Raw genomic sequence first — 25,538 nt, 5'->3', positions numbered from 1 at the left:
TGTAGGACAGGGACAAATCCTACAGCACTGTACCCAGGATTCCTGGGTTTCTTAAGCTTCCAAGGAACATGCTTTATCCCCAGTGTCACTCATTTTTAACTTGGGTCCCAAGTGCAGTTGAGTGGCTTAATAAGCAACGAGGTGACACTGCCCTCTAGTGGTCCAGTGAAGTCATTAGTTGTTATTGTTGATGGTCTTTGGGTTTTTGCACCTGTCAGTACAGATTATTCTTGTGGAAGGCATTTGGATTTATTCTCTGTTTATTTATTGGGTTTATTGGGTTTATTCACTGTTTGGGCCCATAGTGACATGACCTCTGAGCACTGGATGATATTTGCCCATCTTTTAACATGCTGGTTTTGGAATTTGTTTTGTTTTCCGTGTGTGTGTGTGTGTGTGTGTGTGTGTGTGTGTGTGTGTGTGTGTGTGTAGAGTGGCTGTCGCTGTTACACTAGTTCAAATCCTAAAAGCAAGGGGGGGTCTGTCTCATTTCTTCTTCTGCAGACTCAACTCTGTTGTTCACTCAGCTGGAGATAAAATTAGAAGGTTCACTGAGGTGGAAAGGAATCTTTTCTTCCATCTTTTCCTCTACCCCAACATCAAAAAAAATTTCTATCACTTATTTGTTTCTGAGCCTTCTTGTCTTGTCCCTCTGACCTCTGGTTTTCCAACTGGTGGGATCAGCCGGGACCCGAGAGCTTACGGAACTCAGCTTCCTGAGCCTGTCTCCAGCTCCACTGAAACCGTCTGTGGTTAGAGCCAGGAAATCTGCTTTACAAACTTCCCAAGTGGTTTTTGATGTGAAGCCAGGCTTGGCAGCCAACTGCTCTAAATCCCCACTTATTATTTCTTGTAACCCCCCAACAGTGTCTCCAAAGGTCTTCAGCTTGTGTCACGTGTTAAAAGAGACCATTTTGAGATTCATTCAGAAATAGTCAACATTCTGTTCTAACTGGATGACACGGGAAGGAAAAAAGGACCACAAGAGACAAACCAAAGGCGTTCACTCTGGTTTCCAGGGGCAGTGTGTTCATAGCAGAAAATACTAAAGCCGGTACCTCTGTACTGGCTGGGCAAGCTGCCCACCCATAGACTTGTTTTTAATGTTCCAGCGATGGGGGAGACAGGCTTCTACAGTAATCTGTTACTCGTTTTCACCCATTCTAAGTCACCGGGCTCTTGGGATGATAGGACAAAGTAGGTGGCGGTATCTTCTGTTTTCAGATGAGAATGTCCAGGCTTGGGGAAGTAGAACAACTTGCTCCGAGGCACGGATATTGTGTGCTGTCTGGTTCTGCATTTGAAGCCATGGCTGATTTGTAAGGCCAGTGTTGGCAGGGTCAGAAGACAGTACCAACCTGCTTTTTTCATTCCACCAGGCCAAGAGAGCAGTTCAGCGGGGGGCCACTGCAGTTATCTTTGATGTATCTGAAAACCCAGAAGCCATCGACCAGGTAAAGCTCCACCAAAACCAGTTCTACTGTCTGTCTGAGAGGCATTTGCTTTGCTTATCTTGAGTGGGCACTGTTGTGACACCCCTGTCTCAGATTCTTTGCACCTGTCTGTCTGTCTGCTGAAGTATATTACTATATGCCTGCCTATGTTGAGTATCATACCCTGAGGGAGGCATATAGAAAGTGGTTATGGGTCGGGAGTTAGGAATGAGGGACATTCTCAAATAGTCCTCTGGGCTTTCAGCCAGCTCAGCCAATCTTAAAACAAGTATAGCACCCTATCCTCCCCTTTCTGAGAATCCCAAGACTATAATGCTTGAAGACTTAAAGAATTTCCAAGTGGGGATTTAGTGTTCTTTGTTATGTGTGCATTCATGAGAGCATATGCTTGTACACACATGCGTGTGTGTGTGTGTGTGTGTGTGCGCGTGTGTATGTGCGTGTGTGTGATGAAAGCTAGACCTTGCATGTGCAAGACAAGTGCTCCCCTACTGAGCCGCATCCCAAACCCTATCTTGCTTCTTAAAGTAAGCATGTCTTTTAATTGGTTCCCTGTCTTCTTTGTCAGCTGAACCAAGGCTCAGAAGACCCTCTTAAGAGGCCAGTGGTGTATGTGAAGGGTGCAGATGCCATCAAGCTGATGAACATTGTCAACAAGCAGAAAGTAGCTCGAGCAAGGATCCAGCACCTCCCTCCTCGAGTGAGTGGCGACATGTCTGCTGTCCTCCCAGTGCCTTTGTTTCCTGTGAGCTTCGCCTTTCTGCCTCTTGTCCCTCCATCTGGAATCCTGGTATAGTGTAGGTGCCTATGGTTGAGCTCAACTATGGGGCAGGAAAACAGAAATTTTCACCTCAGTTTCTTTATTTGTAAAAATTTGTAAAAGCTTACAGAATAGGCATTGTATGCTGTGAAGTCTCTGGTCTCTCCACCTGGTGTTGCCCCTTTTCAGCCCATCCTTCTGAGAGACAAGCTGAGAAAGATAAAGGGGTGACATGGGTAGCGCTTGGTTTAGAGATGAGAAAAGGCCTACATTTCCTCCTTTCAGACAGGTAGATTGCTCACTTAAAACTCCCTGACTCACAAATAAGAACATTAAGAATTACTGGGGCCTGGGACCGACATTCGTTGGTTACAGCATCAGTCAGGCTGTGCTAAAGCAATATTACTGCCCACTGATACTTGACTGACATCTTCTCTTTAACCTTGGATAATCTGGGGCTGGTGGCCATATGTGTTTTCTTTCCTCCTCACAATTAACTGAACTGTTCCCATGTAGAATGGTTCTTCTGCCTGTACCAAGTATCTGGGTAGCACAGCATCTCACTAGGGTCCTGTTTTCATTGGCTAAGTGGATGGCCAAGGTGTAGCAGCTTCCGGTGGCAGAAGGCAGTGTTGTGTGCAGAAAGGATAAGAGCTGCCAAGTGTAGCTCAGTTGGTAGAGGACTTGTCCAGCAGCCGCAAAGCACTACCTAAAGCCCCCCCCATAAGGCACACCTGTGATCCCAGCACTTAGATGGTGGTGGTAGTAAGGTTAGAATTCAGAGTCATCTTCAGCTACATAGCAAGGTCAAGACCAGCTGAGGATAAATGCTGCCTCATACCCTCTACCCCACCCCAAGAAAATAAGGGCTGTTTGCAGAACTGAATTGCTGGCTTCATTTTAAAGGAAAAAGGAACTCTTTGGTAAACGTGATTCATTGTAGTGGAAGCTGATATTTGTGGAAGCACCATACAATTTTCTGAGTTGTTGTAAACCATTAATTATATGCTTAGTAATCACTATTCCCTCAAAACACAACACTCACTCCTTTGTCTATAACTGATTATTTGTGTTTATCCAGAGGAGCCTTTCTCTAGGTATACCAAACTTGGCACTGTGTTAATGGGAGGCCCAACTTTACAAATGGCTCTCAGCTCCTAGGAGGCCCAGGACCACTGTAGCTCCCCACCCCATCCTGTGTTCATGTGAGCAGAACCCAGGCACTTCCTACACACAGAGGGATCCTGTCTCACTCATCCATTCCATTTCCTGACCAGGACTGACAGCCCACATGCCCACAATCAGGCCAAAGAGAACATGGCTCATGGCATTTGTCTTCTATTCTAGCAACCCACCGAGTACTTTGACATGGGGATTTTCCTGGCTTTCTTCGTCGTGGTCTCCCTGGTCTGCCTCATTCTCCTTGTCAAAATCAAGTTGAAGCAGCGTCGTAGTCAGGTAACCCCTAAGAACAACCTGTGAACCCCATTGCCCTATTGCTGATGAAAGTTAGGAGTCTAGCCAACCTGCTGTCCATGACACCCGTCCTTTCTCAGGGGCCTGGAGAATGTCAAACCTCAAGTGCTGAGCCCTCATGTTGAAAAGGACAGGCCTGCAAAGGCCTCAGCATTGGGGGTATTGCAAGCTAGTAGTCTGAGGGAAATGTCCAAATAAATGTTGTTTTGGAGCATAAGACCTTTGCTTCTCAGATAGATCTAAGGTTGGTAGAAATACAGACTGTCAGGTCCCCAGGTCTTGTGATGACATTTGCCCTGCCAGGCCCTTCTGGTGACTCTTGATAAACAGGTAGCCATAGCAGAAGACCTGCAGGCAGAGGGTGGTGAGAAGAGGGTAAGCAGGAACCTAGACTTGGAGATGTGTGGCAGTGGGACACCTTGGAGAGAAGGGTTTCAGTTGTCAGCAGGGCTGAGGAGCCATCACCAGCAAGAACAGGGATTATGGGCTGGTATTTATGCACTCACGCTGTATATCAGATGCTGAGCACTTGCGTGAACTCTCATTTCCCTAGCATTTGGCATAGGGCCTTCTGAAAACCAAGCTCCCACAGAGTTGAGAAGTACCAAAGACAGGGAATTAGCTTTTACCTTGAAGGCAAGACTTTGGAGTAGGGTCACTTGGGAAAATCTTGGACCAATGTCATGAGCACTCTTTTGTTTGTTTGTTTTGTTTTGTTTTTCAAGACAGGGTTTCTCTGTGAAGCTTTGGTGCCTGTCCTGGAACTCACTCTGTAGACCAGGCTGGCCTCAAACTCACAGAGATCCGCCTGTCTCTGCCTCCCGAGTGCTGGGATTAAAGGCATGCGCCACCACCGCCTGGCCTATGAGTACTCTTAAGGGTCTAGAAAAATACAGTGACAGGATGAGTTTTGAGCAGTTTCTCAAGAGTCTGTTTGGCCTGAGTGAGTCTGTCCCAGTGTCCTGTGTGACATGGCCCGGGGTGTGACTACCACTGTTAATGTGTACCAACACTGACCATGTTCTACCATGCAGAATTCCATGAACAGGTTGGCCGTGCAGGCTCTGGAGAAGATGGAAACCAGAAAGTTCAACTCCAAGAGCAAGGGGCGCCGGGAAGGAAGCTGCGGGGCCCTGGATACACTTAGCAGCGGGTCCACGTCTGACTGTGCCATCTGTCTGGAGAAGTACATTGATGGAGAGGTAGTGACAGAGACAAGGCCGCTGAGTGGGGAAGGGATGTACGGGTTCCCAGAGGTGCTGGGGACCACCATGACCAGAGTTCCCCACAACCTTGATTCAAATGTCCAGGCTTTTACCAGTATTTCTCCTAGGAGCTGGGAAGACACAGTACTCTATAGATGGTCTAGCTAACTAGATGACTTTAGACGTTGATCAAAAGTACGTAGATTCCAGGCATGGTAGCACATGCCAGTCATTTTAGTTCTAGCACTTGAGATGTTAATCAGGAGAATTGTGAGTTTGAGGTCCTCACTCCAAAAAGAAAACAAACAAAAAAGGACATGGTTAGACAGAAAATACGTAGATGCAAGAACAAGTTGTTTGGTTTGCTTCTAAGAAGTGATTACTTGGAAAAAGGCAAGAGATTTGATGCCTTCCCCCGCCCCCACTGGTAGCTCTTTATTAGAAGTTGCAAGAAAAGTACTAGGAGCAGCATAAACCGCCCACCTAGAACCACCTCTCATCAGTGTTTTGCTATCTTTACGCCTGTCTCTAGTTGGTTAGGTGCACACAAAGTAGGGAGCAAAATGCTTGAGAGTTCAGGCCTCGGACAGCCCCTGGATGAGAGCACCCACTGATGTAGATTGCTGGGCGGAAGTGTATTTGCACGCAGGCTCTTGGAATGATACTCTTGCATAGACTATAAGTACAGACTCCTGGGTTCCAACCTAGCCCAGGCAGGTTTTTGGTTTGTGAACTTGGCAAGTGGCTTCATCCTGTGTCTGCACTTGTGATGCCAACCAGCATACTAGATGCTCACAAACGCTACTTAGGTGAGAAAGTACAGACATTCTGAAGTACCACATTGATTATCAGTGTGAGTATCACTGTGTCAGACTGGTGAGAAAATAAAAGCAGAGTAACAAGAACAGTCAGGAGACTGTTTGGAAAGCCCATTACATTCTGTCATAGGCTGCTTTCCTTAGAAGCCAGGTGGCCCCAGCAAGTATCCCTTTCTACTTGACCTCCTTCAAGGATGCCTAAAAGCAAACATCTGTAGATGGTGCAGCAGTTCTCAGCCTTCCTTATGCTGTGACCCTTTAATACAGTTCCTCATGTATGCTGACCCCAACCATGAAATTATTTTCCTTGCTACTTCATAACTGTAATTTTGTTACTGTTATGAATCCTAATGAAAATACCTGTGCTTTTGGATGGTTGAGGGGGGAACGACCCATAGGCTGAGAACCACTGCTCTACACCAACATAGGTGACCTGGGGTGTTTGTAACCCTCCCTGCAAACCCCATGCTCCCTAGCCCGAGGCTCTGGACTTAGGTGTACCTTCCAGCTCCTGGAAAGGAACCCGCTGCCTTGTATTCTTTGTCCTTTAACCCTAAGGAATGTGATTGGGCCAAGTGGATTGGGCAGTTTCCTTCTCCCTATGGGCCCTACTTTAAGGAACGAAACTGGCCTTTAGTTGGAGTTAGGGGAGAGAGTAGAAAGTGTTTTAACTTTCCATTCCTATAACAAATGTCTGCAGTAATAAGCATATAAAGAGCAAAGGTTTGTTTGAGCACATAGTTCTAGACATTTTAGCCCGTGATCATTTGACTGTAATCCTTTCGGCTAATAGGGAGGCAGCATATCATGACAAGAACATGTGATGGATAGGACTGAAGAGATGCCTCAGTAGTTAGGAGCGCATGTTTCTTTTGGAGAGGATCTGAATTCAGTTTCTAAAACCCAGGTTGGGTGGTTCACAGCTACCTGCAACTCCAGCTCCAGGAATCTAGCGCCCTCTTCACCCTCCTTAGGCAACTACACTCACATGCACATACTCAGTACAAACTTGTAAGCGTGCACACATATAATTAAAAGTAAAAATTAAGGCCGGGCAGATCTCTGTGAGTTCAAGGCCAGCCTGATCTACAGAGCCAGTTCTAGGACAGCCAAAACAACACAGAGAAACCCTGTCTCTAAAAACCAAAAAAAAGTAAAAAATAAGGCAGTCTCTTGCAAAATGCAGCTGTGCTGCTTTGTAAGTCTGCCTGTGTTTCTGAATTACTCAGAAAAATCTGTCTTCTTTTCTTCTTCCTTGATCTTTCTCCATGTATCTGACCTTTGTGCCAGCTAAACTCACATGGCATGGCTCCCTTCTCTCCTCCATTCTCTTCTGAGCAACTGCTGAGATACACTGCTTTCCTGCCCTGAAAGTTTTCTCTTTAGCTCTAATAAAATTTATCATCAGACTTAAAAATAAATAAATAGGTGGTGGTGGTGGTGGTGGTGGTGGTGGTGGTGGTGGTGGTGGTGGTGGTGGTGGTTGTGGTGGTGGTGGTGGTGGTGCAGGCTTTTGATGCCAGTACTTGGGAAGTAGAAGCAGGTGGGTCTCTATGAGTTTGAGGATAGCCTGGTCTACAAAGTGAATTCCAGGACAGCCAGGGCTACACAGAGAAACCCTGTCTCAAGAAACCTAAAAAATAAAAATAAAAAATAAGAATAAATAAATAGATCTTCAAAATTGCTTACCAGAAGGATATAAAAAAGAGGGAGTGAGGAAACCAGGTCCCACTAGGCCCTCCTTCCTGGTACTGCCAAGCTAGGACTCCTTAAGATCCATATTCTAGCAGGAGGGCACCAGCACACCGTATGCACAGGGCTATTCTGTCCCCCGTAGGGTCCTTTGGAGGAGGCATATGTGTGAGACTGAAGGCAGAAGTACCCTTCCTTCATGCTATGTCCCTCTCTCTCCCCTTTCCAGGAGCTTCGGGTCATCCCCTGTACCCATCGGTTCCACAGGAAATGTGTGGATCCGTGGCTGCTGCAGCACCACACCTGCCCCCACTGTCGGCACAACATCATAGGTAATTGTTAGGGCCTCGGAGGACACCGTCCTACACAGTGTGATAAGTCCTTGATGCATGCTCATGAGCAAGCTGAAGCAGCACAGCGTGGGCCTCGGGCCTGCAGCTGTGCAGGACTCAGGTCTGAAACTTGGCTGCACAGTTCTAAGCAGAGCCTGGCATTGAGGATCCCTTTTAGGGGCAGGTGATATGGCTCAGTAGTAGACTGTTGCCTAGAGCATGCAAGGTCCCAGGTTTGACACACCCCTCACCCTGCTGCTCCCCCTCTAAAGAAAATCCGTCTTGCATTCAAGTTTGGGTTTCCAATTAAACAGGACCCTAGCTGGGTATGCTGGTCTACACATGGGATACCCAGCACTTGGGAAGTAGAGGCAGGTGTTCAAGGTCATCTTTAGCTACATAGCAAGTTGGAGGCCAGGCCAGAGTACATGTCTAAGGGAAGTAGAGAACAACAAACCCCGGCTGCCATCCTGACCTGGCCTCCCTAGGCCTAAAGCCTCCTGTCTCTTTAACAGGTGACAGTAGTGTTGACTGCCCAGTTCTAGGCTACAGGATTGTTTCCAGAGACACAGGGGTGATGAATATGCAGTAGCACTGTTTGTTGCAGCTCCCACGTCATCATTACAGAGCAGGGTGGGAGACCCTTTGATTGTTGTGTTTGTTTTGCTCTCAGTAGACTTTGGGGAGATGGAAAGAGACAGGTCAGCCTCTGCCAGCTCAGCTGAACTTGGCTCAGCTTACACTGTGGCAGGGTCAAGCAGAGTCTCCCTGGCACACAGCTTCCCTTGATGCTTCAGCCTCTGCCCATTATTTTGTTTCCTCCACCTTTTCCAGAGCAAAAGGGAAATCCGGGTGCTGTTTGTGTGGAGACCGGCAACCTTACACGTGGTCGACAGCCAAGAGTGACCCTGCCGGTACATTACCCAGGCCGTGTGCATAGGACCAATGCCATCCCAGCCTACCCTACCAGGACAAGTATGGACGCCCATGGCAATCCTGTCACACTGCTGACCATGGATCGGCATGGGGAGCAGAACCTCTATTCTCCACAGACCTCCACCTACATCCGTGGCTACCCACCCCTGCACTTGGACCACACTCTGGCCCCTCACCGCTGCAGCCTGGAACACCGGGCCTACTCACCAGCCCATCCCTTCCGTAGGCCCAAGTTCAGTGGCCGCAGCTTCTCCAAGGCAGCTTGCTTCTCCCAGTATGAGACCATGTACCAACACTACTACTTCCAGGGTCTCAGCTACCCAGAGCAGGAGGGCCAGCCGATACCCAGCCTTGCACCCAGGGGCCCATCCCGTGCCTTTCCACCAAGTGGTGGCAGCAGCCTTCTCTTTCCCACTGTGGTGCACATGGCCCCTCCCACCCACGTGGAGAGCGGCAGCACTTCCAGCTTCAGCTGCTACCACGGGCACCGTTCTGTGTGCAGTGGCTATCTGGCAGACTGTCCTGGCAGTGATAGCAGCAGCAACAGCTCCGGCCAGTGCCGCTGCTCTTCCAGCGACTCGGTGGTGGACTGCACAGAAGTTAGCAACCAAGGTGTGTATGGGAGCTGTTCCACCTTCCGCAGCTCCCTCAGCAGTGACTATGACCCCTTCATCTACCGAAGCCGGGGGCCCACTGTACACCTTGAGGGCTCCCCACCACCAGAGGAGCTCCCAGCAGCACACAGTCAAGGTGCTGGGCGGGGTGAGCCATGGCTAGGCCCTGCCTCTCCCTCAGGGGACCAGCTGTCCACCTGCAGCCTGGAGATGAACTACAGCAGCAACTCCTCACTGGAACCCAGAGGGCCCAACAGCTCTACCTCAGAAGTGGGGCTCGAGGTTTCTCCTGGGGCCGCCCTGGACCTCAGGAGGACATGGAAAGGGGGCCCAGAGGGACCGTCATGTGCTTGCTGCTTCGATCCCCAGCCCTCTTCCCTGAGCCCTGGAGCAGGAGCAGCTGCTGGTGGCAGCGCCTTATTCCTGGGTCCCCGGCTCCTGGAGGACTGCAACCCTACAAGTGGAGACCCACAGCCAGGGGCCTCCCAGGGCCTGTGTGGCCTTCACTCGGACCATTTTCCCAGGACAGATGGGGTGAAATATGAGGGCCTGCCCTGCTGCTTCTATGAAGAGAAGCAGGTGGCCCACAGTGCTGGCAGGGGTAATGGCTGCTACACTGAAGACTATTCAGTGAGTGTGCAGTACACACTCACCGAGGAACCCCCACCCAGCTGCTATGCAGGGGCCCGGGACCTGAGCCAGCGCATCCCCATTATTCCAGAGGATGTAGACTGTGACACGGGCTTGCCTCAAGACTGTCAAGGGATACACAGCCACAGCTCCTGGGGTGGGATGCTGGGCTTGGACGTCCCCCGACTCCACTGGAGTCTGGGGACAACCCGGGAAGAGGAACAGGCTCCATGCTACCAAGCCGAGGTGCCACTGCAGCCTGGCTGCTCTCCAGAGGAGGCAGATGCTTCCAGGGCTAGCCTTTCCAGTCCCCCCCAGGACACTCAGGAGTCCCATGCCCTGGCTGCTGAGGCGTCAGGTGAGAACAGATGATAGTAGGTATTTGTATAGGGGTCTTCTTCTCAGGCCTCTTCTGTTTGGCTTCTTCTGTGACTTGGCTTCTGTACTTGATGGCTTTCCAACACTGCTTCTCAGCCCCGCCTGTCTTCAAACCCTCTACCCATGATGTCCGCATCTCTTCCCTTCAGATGCTTCACACCCCAAAAGCAATCTCAATTTCATCAACTATTGTGCATCTCCATGGTCCCCTTAGTCCATCCCTGTGCCTCTTAGCAAAATCCTCCTGACAGACCTCAATGCACTTGCCTACTGCCCCACTTGGGAGACCTGAATTACGGTCCTTACACTAGAAATGCTGTAATGACTCATTGCCTTTATAAGACGTAAGATGTCTTTTGGGGGAGGGTGGGGAGTGGGTTGGTTGGTTGGTTTTGGTTTGGTTTTGGTTTTTGGTTTTCTCTGTGTAGCTCTGGCTGTCTGGAACTCACTCTGTAGTCCAGGCTGACCTTGAACTCAGAGATCTCCCTGCCTCCCTCCCAAGTGCTGGGATTAAAGGTACACAAATGTCTTCTAAATGGAACTGCTCCCTTGATCCAGCCTTTGTCCCATCCCTGCAGCATGTCAGGTTCCTTTTCCTCTCCAGACCTCTCTAGAGCTCAGTAGTCAGCTAAGTGGCCTTCCTTTCCCGTCTGTATCAGTGACTCCCTCTGCTCTCTGCTAAGTCTCCTCAAGCCAGGCACCCACTTAGGGGAGGGTCTGTGTGATCTGTGAAGGGTGTGCCGAAGGGTCTCCTGCTCTTTCGGTGCCACTAGGAATTAATTCACTTTTCTACGGTATGCTTCCATGACATCCCAGGGCTTCCAGAAGATTCTCTATAGCCAAACAAGGGAGACCTGCCCCCCAGAAACAACTGTGTAAACTTGAGCCCCTCAGGAAAGAAGCCATTGCTGCCCCCCCTCCCCCGTATCACTCACATAGTCCACCCACCATTGTGAACTGTCACTCCCAAACGCCCCGCCTTCCCTGGTCCATCCTGCCCAGAGCCTGCTGTGCCAGCTCTCTCTCTCCGCAACCTTGATGGCTGTTCTCCCTCTCTCTCCCAGGACCAGGATCTGGCCCAGGCATCGGTACGGGAGCTTGAGCTCAGAAGGAACTCTTTTGTAAAAATCAGAAACTGTATGGAGACTTCAAAGTCTGGCTTCCTTCAAAGCTAATATATATTAGTTTTGACAAATACAAAAGTGGTAGTCAAGAGAGCCCGCCTCAACCCAAAATGTGAGCCACCTGTGGCATCCCCTCCCCTTAACAAACCAACAGACAAAAATCTCTTGAGTCCTTTGCCTCTTCTAATAATGTTTTATTCTGTTTTGTAATGTGTGCTTGGGGTTCTGAGGTGTGTGGGATTGAGTTCTCTGCTTTTTTTTTCCTAAGATGTTATATGTAATGTAAAAAGTTATTTAAATATATATTTTAAAGAACCCTAACCACCAACTTTCGTTGAAAAAGAAAAAAAAAAATCACTGCTGCATTAAATGAACCACATCCTGTGTGGATGCTGTCGTCTCCTCGGAGGGACCTCAGGCCTTTGAAAAGCTCAGGGCTGCACCTGCCTTATTGAAATGACCAGAAACTTGAAGTCAAAAGCTAGTAGATAGGGGTACAAACTCCGAGGAACAATGCAAAGCTGCCTCTCCTTTTCCCCTTTTTTGAGGCAAATCTAGACTTCAGGGCTTGGGGGAAGCCACACCTCTCCTGCCCACACTGTAGGCAGCCATGGAAGCCGCAAGGAAGAGGAGGGAAAGGGAGGTGTCACACCGTTGCTGCCTAGGCTCGAGGCTGTGGGGGCAGTTGTGCCCATTCTCTTCTGTTCCTTTGGGCCATCATCACCTTTGTCTCAGCAAAATCCAGGACGGCCAGCCCTGTCCCTGGGCGTTCTCCTGCACTCTGACCACTGTGGCAGGGAAGAGACGCTCTCACCCTTACTGTCCAGCTCTCCAGTCTTCTGTAAAATTGTTTTGGGCTTCGTGCCATCAATTGCAGAGGTGATCTGAATGGGATTTGCAGGGCAGACACCCAGGAGGAATGTTGCTTTGTGGCCTTGGTGTCCTGTGGGACTGGAGGAACAAGCTCTCCTCTCACCCAGCAGCAGTGCACTGCCTCTTGAAGGAAGGCATGCTGGGGCACACCTGTGCCCATGGGTCTGGGGGCAGCCACACCCCTCGGCTTTTGCTCCCTTCCTTAGGTTACCTTTGTAAGGGGCACATGCTTGACCCACAGGGGTGTGCACCAAGCTTCATTTTAACAAGTTTCCCATCCTCAGAACGTGGCTTCGGGGCTCTTTGGGCCACTGCCTGGTGGCTGCAGTGGCTCACCCCACCGGCAGATGTCTGCTAGCCTGTCTGCCTGATGCACTATTATGAACTGATTCTCCACGAGACAGACTATCAGATAGTTCAGACCCAAAGGGTAGGCTTTTGTATATTTTTCCGGCCTCTTCTTTTCTAAGGGGAAGGGAGAGTTTTTTAAGCCCCAACCATTTTTGGTTGTGTTGTTTTGCTGTTATTTTGTTGTTGTTTTGAAGATGTTTGGTTGGTTTTTAAAAGGGAGAGAGAATCTATTTAAACTACTTCAGGGATTGTAATCCTTTTTGTCCAATATAGTCCTTGTTCTTAAAAATGTTTTCTTTTCCTTAGAGGAAACTAATCAGGTTGGCCCTATGTCGCTAACTCTTCTGGTCACTTTTATACATTCATTTAGCAGATATCTTTTGCCACCAGAAAGAGTTTGGCCTAGTGGGTCTGAAAGCTCAGTACGGAACCTTGAAACCTGGGAAAACGGGGGGCCACCCTGGGTTGCCAGAGACAGAAGTGACCCCTCTTCTGGTCAGGCTCCCAGAAAGTCAGCCCAAGGACCAGACTGCATATTTTGAGACTATTGGAATGCTTTGTTCTTTAAAACCCCGTCCTAAGATGAGGACAGTTGACTTATTTCTAGCCAGAATCTGACAGAAAGAAGTCCCCACATCAGATCCAGCCATTTACCTTTAGGAAGTGGCCATGGTGAAATTTGTCCTTCCACCCAACTCTGGGGGGTCTGTCCTTTGAGGGCTCCTCCCCAGGCTGTGCTCCTGTTAGTGAGGGTGTGAGAAGGGCCTAAGCTGTTGACATGTGATCGGGGTTGCCTTTATTTCTGGGGCCAGGAGTTGCAGCTGCTAAGAACAACAGCTTGCCTTACTGTACAGTGGGAATGGGGGCACAGCTTTCAACAAGGACCGCAAAGTGCAGCTTCTCACTGTTGAGATGGCTTGTTGTTGTTGTTGTTTGTTTGTTTTTTCTGCTTTTGTTTATTTGTTTTTAGTGTCTGCCTGTGCATATCTCTCCCTTGGCTGAAACAAACCCCAGAAAGGCTTGTCTTTGCCCTGGCTAGAAAACCACTTCTCAGTAGTCTTACACAATACATTAATGAATAGAGAATTTGAATGCCACTGGAAGGTAAATGAACAAGTCCGGCTCTCCCCTGAAAAAGTGGTGATGGCGGCGGTGGGCAGACACTTGTTTGGGGTAGTGGAAACAAAAGGAAGATTTATAAACAGTCATCTTCGTGCTGCCTCATCAGACCAGAACCAAGTTACCCGTCAGCTATCTCATGTCACCCTTTCAAGAAAAAGAGAGAGAGTCTGTGAAGCTCTAAGGCTCCATTGCTGGTAACAAGTACCCTCTTTGGGGGAGGGGGAGGGGAAATAGAACATCAGTAGTGTGTGGTAATTGCATAATAATGGACAAGGAGCACCCCACTTTCTCCTGGGAACTTCTATACCATCTAAGTGTGTGATAGCAAGTATAAGCTTGATAGCAGTCATATCAACTATAGAATTCTAGAATTCGATAAAAATGGAAGTTTGGGCATTCTGATCCTTGAGGTGTCTCTGTGGTCACAGCACCCATAGCTGACGGTTCCCCTCTCCTCCAGGCCCAGGCCATGTTACTGGGTTCCATCTTCAGTCCTGTGGTTCAGACCCTCCCCAATGTCTTCTGGCCTCAAAGTTCACACAGGACTAATGCTTTTAAAATGTGGTCTATAAAAGAATTGGTTGAAAATATTTTTTAAACTGATCTGCCTTTTTCTATTCCTTACATAAACTTTTTGTATTGTTGGTCTAACAAGACACTTTTTTTTTTTTTTTTTTAATTTCTCCCATAGCACTTAAGATTTTTGTAAAGACTTTGCTGTAAAGGCTTTGTGATAAAATGGTCTAAGGGCTCTTTTCAACATTACCAATTGAAAAACTGTTTTTAAAGCTAGAAAACAACTTATGTATATTCTGTATATGTATAGCAACACATTTCATTTATGGAAATATGTTCTCAGAATATTTATTTACTAATATATTTATCTTAAGCCATGTCTTATGTTGAGAGTGTGACATTGTTGAAATAATCATTGAAAATGACTAACAAGGCCCTGTAAATACATGATAATTGCACACAGATTTTACATATTTGCAGACCAAAAATGATTTAAAGCAAGTTGTAGTCTTCTATGGTTTTGTAACAAATTGTACAAATGACTGTAAAAAAAAAATACAATTTTATCAAGTATGTGTTCCATGTGGTCATTGCTGTGGTTGGCTAAAGTCTAGCGCCTGCTACCTCACACAGACTTGTGCTCTGTTAATAGAGTCCAAGTTGTGGGGTTTCCAGTCATCAGAGTATTGGCTAGAGTCTGGGTTTTATCCTTGCATAGCAGTGTGTGGCAGGAGCCTGAAGCAAGGTGACCACAACTTCCAGGCCAGCCTGGACTACAGAGTGCATTCAAGGCCAGCCTGTGCAATTGAACGAAATCCTGTCTCAAAAAAGTAAAAAAGTGTGCTGGGTATGCAGCCTGGTTGTAGATAGAGCACCTGTCAGCAGTCAAGGCTCTAGGTTCGATCCCCCATAGCTGCCTTGCCCTGCCTCGCCCTGCCTCTTATCCCCACCCACACACCCTCCAGAAAACCCAGCTGGGCATGGTGGCTCACAACTTTAATTCTTGTGCTTGGGAGGCAGGGGCAGGTGGATGTCTGAGTTCAAGGCCAGCCTGGTCTACATAGTGAGTTCTACGACAGCCAGGTCTATAGAGAGAGATCCTGTCTCCAAATACTAATAATAAAGTCTGGGGACTTCGTCTCTTTTCCCTGAAGAAGGGTAGTTACTACTCTGAGACTAGATGAAGAGTACAGCTTATTTTTCAGACATGCTGCAGAGGACACTCCAATCCTATGAGTTCCAGTTACTTTTCATCTTAGCTTGGGCCATTCCTCGGGGACAGCAGTCATGCTGTCCGCACAGCTCCAGGTTCCTCTGCACTCCTGCAGGCAGCTGACTGTGCAAAGCTTCCCAGAGCCTTTGTTTAATGGCTTTGCCTGGCTCCAGTCTGTTCCCCTTGGGGGTCTCAGAAGGATCTCAGAGCATGGGCTCCACCACAGCATGGTACAGAGTCTGGTAACCCTGGATGAGGATGCCATGGATGGTTGGCATGTCTTCTAACTGCTGTTCCTCTTGGGTTTCAGGAAGCAATGTCCGGCCCTTCCAGGCTGTCATCCCACCGTCCCTGGACAACACTTGGGTAGCGGCTGCATGTTTGGCATATCTGTCCTCAAGATCTTGGCTGTTACTTTTTTTTTCCTTTGAACTTTCTTTACTCAATGCCAAGAAGAAAGCAGAGACGTCAAAGTTTAAACTTGGGAGCTCAGAATAATTATCAGGGATTCATGTCTCAGAGTCAGCAACAGTAAATAGCACAGTCTAGTTACTGAATATCTTTGCATATGGCACTGTGTGTGTTCCCTAGAACCCTGTGAAGTCCACAGAGACAGATTTAAAGGCAGGGAAATTAGAACTGGTTTGCCCAAGGCCACAAAGCTTAAGCAGCTCATAACCACAGCTGACATCTATTACATACTAAGCAAGCTCCTAATTATTTATTCTTTGCCAACTGTTCAAAAGGCCTTTGCATGTATTAATTCATGTAATCTCCATGGTACCCTGTGAGAGAAGGGCCAGTTATCAGTTTATATGATAAAATCAGGACACAAAGGTTTGTCAGAGTTAGGATTTGAACATACTCTGAGCTCTGCTGGCCACCATGAAGCAACAGAACTGAACTCATTAGGTCAGGCTTCTAGCTGTCAAGTTCTCTTGAGTGAAATTTCACAGGCTATAGCTACCTCAGGTGTGTATACATGAATACGTACTACCTTTCTCTTCTATTTTCCCTTCATTGTCAACTTCCTTCTGTCTGTGTATGAAGTTGTCCTACAGAACTAAGCACAGAATGAACCCCAAACCCCATAACTCTGGATCTGTAAATGGAGGATGTTCCATCCCTCTATCTCAGGGACCTTTCCACCCCAAACCCTGACTTCAGCTTTAGGATTTTCATCACCTGGATATGTAAATCTATAGTAAAATCTCTGGCCTTAGCTTTGCCCACCCCCAACCATCTCATCACCGCTGGCCATTGGTTACCTCTCTGGTACCTCCTGCAGGCTCTGTGCTCTGAGATGCCCAACAGCGGACCTACTGGCCACTTGCTCTTGGCCTTTCCTGGTCTGTGTCTCTCTGCCTGTAACAAGCTTTTTGTCCTGCCAGCCAACTCCCAAAGAATGACAAGGAGACTTTTTAAATATGAAACCATAGCTTATAGCTTAGGCTTATTCCTAACTAGCTCATTTAACTTAACCCATTTATATTAATCTACATTCTATCAAATGGTATTACCTCTCCCACCTTGCACCTCCTGTTTCCTCGCTGTGTCTCCTTGCATCTTTGCCTTTTTCCTTCCGAGTCCTCTCTGTACCCAGAAGTCCTGCCTAGCCTCTTCCTGCATAGCGATTTTGGTCATTCAGCTCTTTATTAAACCAATCAGAAGGCGCCTTGGCAAAGACACATCTTCACAAACAAATATTGTGCAATATTTCCCTTCTAGTCTAAATAAAAAGGAAAGGGTTTAACTCTAGCCCAGTAAAACTGTATGTAATAAGAACAAGTATCAGGTAAGAATTACATTTACAATGTCTACCCTATCTGGCAAATTTAGAGAAAATATTTTAGACACCCCCCCCCCTGAGCTGAGGCTCGAACCCAGGGCCTTGTGCTTGCTAAGCAAGCACTCTACCACTGAGCTAAATCTCCAACCCTGAGAAAATATTTTATTATCTATTCTATCTTGGTGAGTTAAAAGTTTTCTACTTTGTACCTAATTTACTTTCTATCCTAACGTATTAGCAACCCCAAAGCTATCTTTTTAGACCTTAAAACATTTTTTTAGATAAATAACTTAATCTTTTATATCACTCAACCTTATATATTTTATACCTTTAAATTTATTTTTTGAATTTGGTAAAAAGGAAAAGTATAACTATCTAGTCTTTAATCCCATCAAAGACCCAAGAAGGATATAATATTACTTGATTAAACAGGAAGTACAGAGCAAGCAACTTCCAAAACTAAGAAACAACAGAGACTTCTGGTTGCCTGGATAGTCACCCAAGATTCCTTTGCAACATTGGGGCATTCATCTTTGGCCTATAGGCCTAGAATATCTGATAGACTTTTTTTGTGAAACAGGAATTTTAAAGGACTGTCCTACCTTGTCTTGGCAAAGTTCAGCAGTTACTTTCTTTTGTGTCCTGCTTGTCCAGTTTGGACAGCATACTGTCATCAGTCAAGACAAGGGCAGTTTCTTTGCCCAGTCTCCAACTTGGCCACAAATAAAAGCAAACTCCATATGAAGGTTCTTCAATGTCCATCAGCCTTTTTTTGAAGTAAATTGTTGCTGCCAAGAGGAGACATCTCACTGTCATGAAAAGCTTGTGTTATTAAAACATTTTAAATGCCATATTCTGTAGGTCTTTGAAATATTTGAAGTCCATCTGTTTAAAATATATCTCTGTTTGACCTTGAAAACATACCTAACATGACTATAAGTTTGAATGTTATAGGTGACTACTAACCTGTATTTCTTAATTATCCTGAATAGTTTTTAATAATAGCTTTCAAGGACTAGAAATTTACATTATTAAATGAATTAAATTATATAGGTACAATGCCTTAAACAAGAGTAGAAACATACAATAAACAAAAATAACCTTAAATTTGTTATCAAATTAAAAAATCCACACCAATGTAAAATATTTGAGACTAGTTTTTGTAGTTTGAAAATAAATGCAATAATCTACCCTTTTATCCTGTCATTTTTACATTATATACCCCCTTTTTCCCTTCAGAAAGATATACTTGAATCTAATCTCCTTCATCCAGCTTTTTTCCTGACCATTACTAATAACAGCTTGTAACCACCACCACCCCTAAATGAGCACAAATATCTGTAACCCACCAAATGACCAAAGTCACCCACCCCACCTCTTGGGAATGTGGGCGTTGGGTTCTCTAGACTGCTTCCTGCTATCTGGGGACAAGAGCATCTTTAGGGGACCCTGAGAAAATTCAGATAATGGTCAAGTCCTGGGAGAGCTAACTGTAGTATTATTTTTTGCTTAGTGTTTGTGTGATGGGAGAGTGTAGAGCTTATTTGAAGTCCTGGCTGGATAGTCTGTGAGGCTGGACCATCTCAGCTGGCAGCTTTGAAGTTGTTCTGGATGCAGAATTTTGAGGAAACCGCAAGAGAGGCATTCTGTGAGGCTGGATCACCTGGGCTACTTGTCTTTATTTGTGTCTGGTCCTTTTTTTTTCTGAAAACTTTTAAAGGTAACATACTATCTCTGGGCTTCAGTCCCTTTAAGGATTTTGCTTCTCTAAGCTTGGAAGGCACACTGTGGCATTTACCTGTTGTATTTTGGTTTGGGGCCCTTTTTTGGAGGGGAGGGGCACCACCCAGCTCCCAAGTAAATCACACATGGGGGCTTATTCTTATTTATAAATGCCCAGCCTTCGTAGCCGAAGCTTTCCTGTGTCCCGCCCAGTCCGCAGCCACTCAGACCCAAGTAAACACACAGAGGCTTATATTAATTAAAACTGCTTGGCCATTAGCTCAGGCTAACTACTGACTAGCTCTGACACTTAAACTCAGCCCATTCTTGCTCATCTATATGTCACCATGTGTTCCATGGCTTTACCTGTGTGCCATTATATGCTGCTCCCTGGACAGTGGGCTAGCGTCTCCCAAGTGCTGGGATTAAAGGTATATGCCACCACCACCCGGCTCTTTTTAGAGTAGATTCGATAATCTACCTTTTAATCTATCATTTCTATATCTTTTTTTTTTCAGAGTAGGTTCAATAATCTACCTCTTATCTATATCTGTTTTTTTCTTGTTTTTTTTTTCAAATAAGAACCTTAAATCTAATCTCCTTTGTTTAGCTCTTTTCCTGACCATTAACAACTTGTAACCAATCATCCTAAACAATAAAAATTATCCCAAACCCAAAACCCATTGAAAGACCAAAAAGAGCTAGTCAGTAGTTAGCCTGAGCTAATGGCCAAGCAGTTTTAATTAATATAAGCCTCTGTGTGTTTACTTGGGTCCAAGCGGCTACAGGACTGGCGGGTGAGAGAGATTTGTCCTGACCGCAGGCCAGGTGGGACACAGGAAAACTTCAGCTACAGGCCTTAGCTTGGCTTAGTTTCTTGCCAGCTTTCCTTAACTTAACCTGACTACCTTTTGTCTCTGGGTTTTTCCTTTTCTATTCCTGTATACCTTTCTTTGTTTCTTACTCTGTGGCTTGCTGTGTAGCTGGGTGGCTGGCTCCTGGAGTCCTCCTCCTTCTCTGGCTCCTCTTTTCTATCTCCTTCCAGTTTTATTCTATATATATTCTCTGCCTGCCAGCCCCACCTATCCTTTCTCCTGCCTTGCTATTGGCCCTTCAGTTCTTTATAGACCATCAGGTGTTTTAGACAGGCACATGTAACACAGCTTCACAGAGTTAAACAAATGCAACATAAACAAAAGTAACACAGCTTAAAATAACATTCTACTACATTTACCCTTCAGTTACTATCTGAGCACAACTTTGACCAGAGAGAACAAATAGGTAATATATGGCTCTTTGCCACTTCCCAACAAGAGGTGGCACCTGGTGCTGGGGCCTTGCTGTTCTGCTTTGCACCCATTCTGACTGCACAGATGTTGGTGAGACCACATAGCAGTCCTGAAGCTTGGTGTTCAATAAAATGGATTGTCAGAGTCCACAGATAGGGATACTGGGATCTTGTCTCGCATTGATTGAGTGCTACAGATATGAAGAGGAAGTGATTGTTTTATTGTTGTTACAGAGCAGTTCCCATGCAGAAACCAGAAAGTATATTAGAGACTAGCTGTTAAAGCAGTCACTTCACTTGCTAGTCCTTTACCCCAGGGCTTAGAAATCTTGCTGGGGTTTGTGCCTCCTGCTAGTCTAGACTCTCCATACCAAGTAAGGGAAAGATGTGAATTTTAAAAGGTCACAATATTTTTGGTTCTTAAAGAACAGCATGCTGGGGCAAGAAGCTGGAGTCAGGAAGAGCTCAGTAAGAACATAAGACAGATTGCCTACTGGAAAGATAATGAATCCATGGCAAGGAGGAAAGGAGTGGGAGAACCTTGCAAGATTTCTGTATAAGTTGTGGTCACAACTCATGCACATTCAGACACACGTGACAGCAGGTAAGTCCTGCTGGATCATGAATACACCTTCTAACCTGATAGCAAGAGCCTTGTAAGTCACTCAATAGGGAAATACATTCCAGTCCATAAAAACCAAAACATACGGCCGGGCGTTGGTGGCGCACGCCTTTAATCCCAGCACTCGGGAGGCAGAGCCAGGCGGATCTCTGTGAGTTCGAGGCCAGCCTGGGCTACCAAGTGAGCTCCAGGAAAGGCGCAAAGCTACACAGAGAAACCCTGTCTCGAAAAACCAAAAAAAAAAAAAAAAAAAAAAAAAAAAACCAAAACATACACCTTGGGACTGGCTAAGAACAAGGGAACAACTTGGATAGACTTAATCACACAAAGAGACCTGGCTTTTTAAGAAATGTCACCTATTCAGGGAATGGAGAGCTCAGCAGCTGAGAGCTGGCTGCTCTTGCAGAGGACCAGGTTGCCTAGCACCCACATGGAGGCTCACGGCCTCCAGTTCCAGGGGAACTGGCCTCCTTGAGCTCCTGCACATATGTGGTATACATATTAGGCTCACACATACACATAATAAATCTTTTTTTTTGTTTTGTTTTGTTTTGTTTTTCGAGACAGGGTTTCTCTGCGTAGCTTTGCGCCTTTCCTGGAGCTCACTTGGTAGCCCAGACTGACCTTGAACTCACAGAGATCCACCTGGCTCTGCCTCCCGAGTGCTGGGATTAAAGACGTGCGCCACCACCGCCCGGCCATAATAAATCTTTTTAAAAATAAAATTATCTTGCCATATTTCAGTCGCCTTAAATTTTATTTTAGCCACCTTAAGGGGAAGAAATGTGTATTCCCCCACCTCCGTGCTGTTTTATGCTATTTATGTGTTGTTTGTTTTCATATTTCTAGTCTAGCCACTTGTCTCTTATCTGGGACAAATCACTGGCTGTTTAGATTCTGGCTGGCATTTGGGCAGTTTTGAGCCATTCACTCCAGTTTTTGTGATATCACTTGGGTTTGTGAGGTGAGTGTGGCCAAGTATTACGTCATCAGATTTTACGAATCAAATAATGTTAAAAGAAGCTCAGAAACTTCTGGAGTCTTCATTTTCCCTGAAAGGCTTGGGAGAAAATCCCAATGTTCTTAGGAAGCATGCTTTGCATAAAATAGCACCAGGCATGCAGACCATATTATATGGGTACAGATGTCAGGATCCATCCTTATGTGCGCAAAAGTGCCTTTCTCCGTGCACTTAAAAGAGGGTACTTCAAATTATCAAAATAGCTGCCGAGGTTCGGGGCCAGCAAGGAAAGAACACACTGCGGCAGCCCCCGAGCACCTCTCCCTATGTCTCTCGCCCAAGGAGATGACATGGTTTCTGGAATGTGGTTTTATTTTACATCCCATGGCAGATGCAGTAATTAGAGCCGTTAGCACTATAAAGGCCTGGAAATGGGAACAAAGACCGCCCCTTCCTGGGAACTCTTGGGCAATGCCTCGCTCCTTCTCAGGTGCTGGTCCTGTTGCTGGTTTTGATTTTTTTTTCATACACAAAATGCCCAAGAAGGCTCCTCGCAGAGAGGGAGGAGAGTGAAAGGATGGAAAAACAAAGTATGAGTCTGGCAGGGACTCCTGGAATCGCCATGTGTTGCCTGTTTGAAATTTCAACTGTTGTCCCTGGAGAGAATCAAAGCTGGCAGGCTGACCGCAACACAGGCTGCCCTGTGGTAGAGCCACCCCCAGGCCCATGGCATCTGGACCCACAGACACTTGGGAAGACAATGAGGCCTATTCAGCAGCCAACTCTGGCTTCACCTCCCAAGAGGTGGGTCAGTTTTAGAGCAGGGTATTGGAAAAGGTTTGTCTTTGGGGAGGGTTTGCAAGTATCTAAAACCAGACGAGCAAACATCTTTCCAAACCAGTGAATGAATCCTGCAGGGATGGCACCATGCTTGTAGGTCTCCAGACAGTTACCATCTGCGTTTGACTCTGCTTGGCAGAGACTAGGCAGGAACAGGAAGCCATTGTGAGAATCAGTCTGTTCTCCTTTTCTTCCCCAGTTCCCCTCCCCTGCCCCAAGGCTCCTTACGTAATGCCATCTAGACTGTGATCTGGAACACATGATCCTCCTGCCTCAGCCTCCCGAGTACTGGGATTATAGGCGCGCGCCGCCATGCCCAGCTTCCTTTCCCATCACAGTTGGGTTTCCTTACTTCCTCCTTCCAGTTACTACATTCGTTGTGTCACTGAATGATGGAGAGATGCAACTTGGCTTCTGAGAAGCACTAAGCCTTCTGGCACACCGTCGTTCACATGGATATGTATCTGTCTGTCTGTCTCTCTCTCTCTCTCTCTCTGGCATGCCAGGCATTTAAACCTTGGGCCTCAAACATGCTAGAGTAGCACTCTCTCCCTGCCCTCTCTCCCCAGCCCCACTCTTCATTTTTTTAATAGTATTTTAAAGATGTAGTTGATGATTTGTGTGTGTGTGCATGTGTGCGCAAGTGGCCAAGAAAGCCAGAGGAAGATGCCAGGTCCCTTACAGGCAGCTGTGAGCCACTGTGTGGGTGCCAGGACCAAACTCTGGTTCACTAGAAGAGCAGCTGCTCCCAAGTGTGTGGCCGCGCTCCAGCCCTGTGCTCCTCGGGTGTCATCCACTTCCATCTCTTTGTTCAGCATGGCTCACTTTCAGTTGACTGCACCCCAGAGGTACACCTCGCTCTTCTTAACCCAACCCTTAGTGCCTTCACTTGTGTTTTTCCCCTGCATCAATAAAATTAGTATTTATTGAACCCTTAATGAAGGCCAGCTGCTTAGTCAAGCTCATATCGTGAAATGCTACCTACAGTCACATGGGTGTGGATGTTGCTACTACCCCTGGTTTACAAATGAAGAAACTGAGGCACACGTTGCTCAAAAACAATGGCCCAGGCCCTATGGCTAGTAGACCTAGCCAAGGTCTCCATTAGCCCTTGCTCTGGGCCACTCACAGTTGTCACAGTGACTCTGGCTTTTCTCTGGTCTGTCTACCCACTGTCCCTGGGCTCGGGTCTCGTCCTGTCTTGTCACAAGACTTTGTCAAGACTCGGAAATTGTTCCAACCTAAGTTGCTGTCCCAGATCCACCACTCAGCAGGCAAGTGAATGCATATCTCTGTTCGGAATTTTCTCCTCCGTGAGACAGGGATAGTGGCAGCATCTCCAAAAGGATCGCCGTGAGAATGAAGAGGAGCAGTGCAGAGGGGTTCCCGGCACCACTGCCTTGGTTACTTTTTTCTACTTTTTGGTCTTTGGTATTTGGGGGAGGGGGGGCGCCACCCAGCTCCCAGATTAATCACACACAGAGGCTTATTCTTAATTATAAATGCCCGGCCTTAGCTTGGCTTGCTTCTAGCCAGCTTTTCTTAACCTAAATTAGCCCATCTACCTTTTGCCTCTGGGCTTTTACCTTTCTCTATTTCTGTATTTCTTTCTTTCTTACTCTGTTGCTGGTTCTGTAGCTGGGTGGCTAACCCCTTTCCTCCCCACCCCCCTTGATCTCTTCTCATGCTCCTCCCAGATTTCTCCTCCTATTTATTCTCTCTGCCTGCTGGCCCCGCCTGTCCTTTCTCCTGCCTTGCTATTGGCTGTTTATCTCTTTATTAGACCAATCAGGTGTTTTAGACAAGCACAGTAACACAGCTACAACTACCCACAAAATTGGTGCCAAATATGTAATATTCTTGCACTAGGATTCTGAAGGAAGAAGTATGGCACTTTTGTCTTCAGATGATACATGTTAAACTGAGGGATGTATCGATAGATAGTAGCTAGCAAGAGGGCTCCGCAAGAGCTCAGCAGTTAGGAGCACTTCCTGCTCTTCCATAGGACTTGAGTTCAGTTCTCAGCAGCTCACAAACACCTGTGACTCTATGGAACCTAATGCTTTCCTCTGGCCTCCATGGGCACCACACACATGGCATACATTCACACAAACTTATGTATGCATAAATAAAAATATAAATTCTTTTTTTTTTTTTTTTGAGACAAGGTCTCACCATGTAGATTTGGCTGTCCTGGAACTCACTCTGTAGCCCAGGCTGGCTTCAAACTCACAGAGCTCTGCCTGCCTCTGCCTCCCAAGTGCTGGAATTAAAGGCGTGCGCCACCACCGCCCGGCTTCAAATAAATCCTTTTAAAAAAGAAAATAGATAATGAGGGTCAGCAAGATGGTTCAGCGCATAAAGCTGCTTGCTGTCTGCCTGACGGTGCAAACTTGTTGACCTGAGTGCAGTTGGAGAACCCACAAGGTGGAAGGAGAGAACCAACCCCACAAAGTTGTCCTCTACATGTGTGCCATGGCACACACAGCACACTCATCCCATACACACACACACACACACATATACACACACACACACACACACACACACACACACACACACGACAACAACACTAATACTAAAGTGAACTTTAAAGTAGGCAATAGGGTTACTGAGATGGCTCAGCAGGTAAGAGTGGCTAGTCGCCATACCTGGTGACCTGACCTTGACCTCCAGGCCGCTTTCGTTGTCCTCTGACCTCCATACACATGCTGACACATACACAATAAGCGTTTTTTAAACGTCAAAAAGAAAGTAGAAAATGCTTTTATTAATGTTGCATTGTGACCTATTTGCTTATCAACCCCTCTCTAGTCCCCCTG

At 46.7% G+C, this 25,538-nt stretch overlaps 2 protein-coding genes across 2 annotated transcripts in view; one reads left to right on the top strand and one right to left on the bottom strand.

Moving 5' to 3' along the window:
- Positions 1 to 14,854, top strand: part of Znrf3 (zinc and ring finger 3) — a 169,810-nt gene extending 154,956 nt beyond the window's left edge. Inside the window, exons 3-9 of the mRNA XM_076545852.1 lie at positions 1,380 to 1,454; positions 2,023 to 2,154; positions 3,562 to 3,672; positions 4,725 to 4,892; positions 7,635 to 7,737; positions 8,572 to 10,275; positions 11,360 to 14,854. Coding sequence (XP_076401967.1) covers positions 1,380 to 1,454; positions 2,023 to 2,154; positions 3,562 to 3,672; positions 4,725 to 4,892; positions 7,635 to 7,737; positions 8,572 to 10,275; positions 11,360 to 11,397 — 2,331 coding nt within the window. The 3' untranslated portion in view covers positions 11,398 to 14,854. The remainder of the gene's footprint in view (positions 1 to 1,379; positions 1,455 to 2,022; positions 2,155 to 3,561; positions 3,673 to 4,724; positions 4,893 to 7,634; positions 7,738 to 8,571; positions 10,276 to 11,359) is intronic.
- A 657-nt stretch (positions 14,855 to 15,511) lies between these two features.
- C10H22orf31 (chromosome 10 C22orf31 homolog) lies at positions 15,512 to 20,727 on the bottom strand. Its single transcript, XM_076546946.1, is given in 5 exon segments — positions 15,512 to 15,974; positions 20,251 to 20,305; positions 20,308 to 20,391; positions 20,394 to 20,484; positions 20,665 to 20,727. Coding segments are annotated over 5 exon segments (756 nt in total).
- Positions 20,728 to 25,538: the final 4,811 nt, after the last annotated feature.

This window comes from Peromyscus maniculatus, chromosome 10 (genome assembly GCF_049852395.1).
Source record: "Peromyscus maniculatus bairdii isolate BWxNUB_F1_BW_parent chromosome 10, HU_Pman_BW_mat_3.1, whole genome shotgun sequence".
In the NCBI taxonomy this organism is placed as follows: Eukaryota; Metazoa; Chordata; class Mammalia; order Rodentia; family Cricetidae; genus Peromyscus; species Peromyscus maniculatus.
This window is presented reverse-complemented; position numbering and strand designations above follow the sequence as displayed.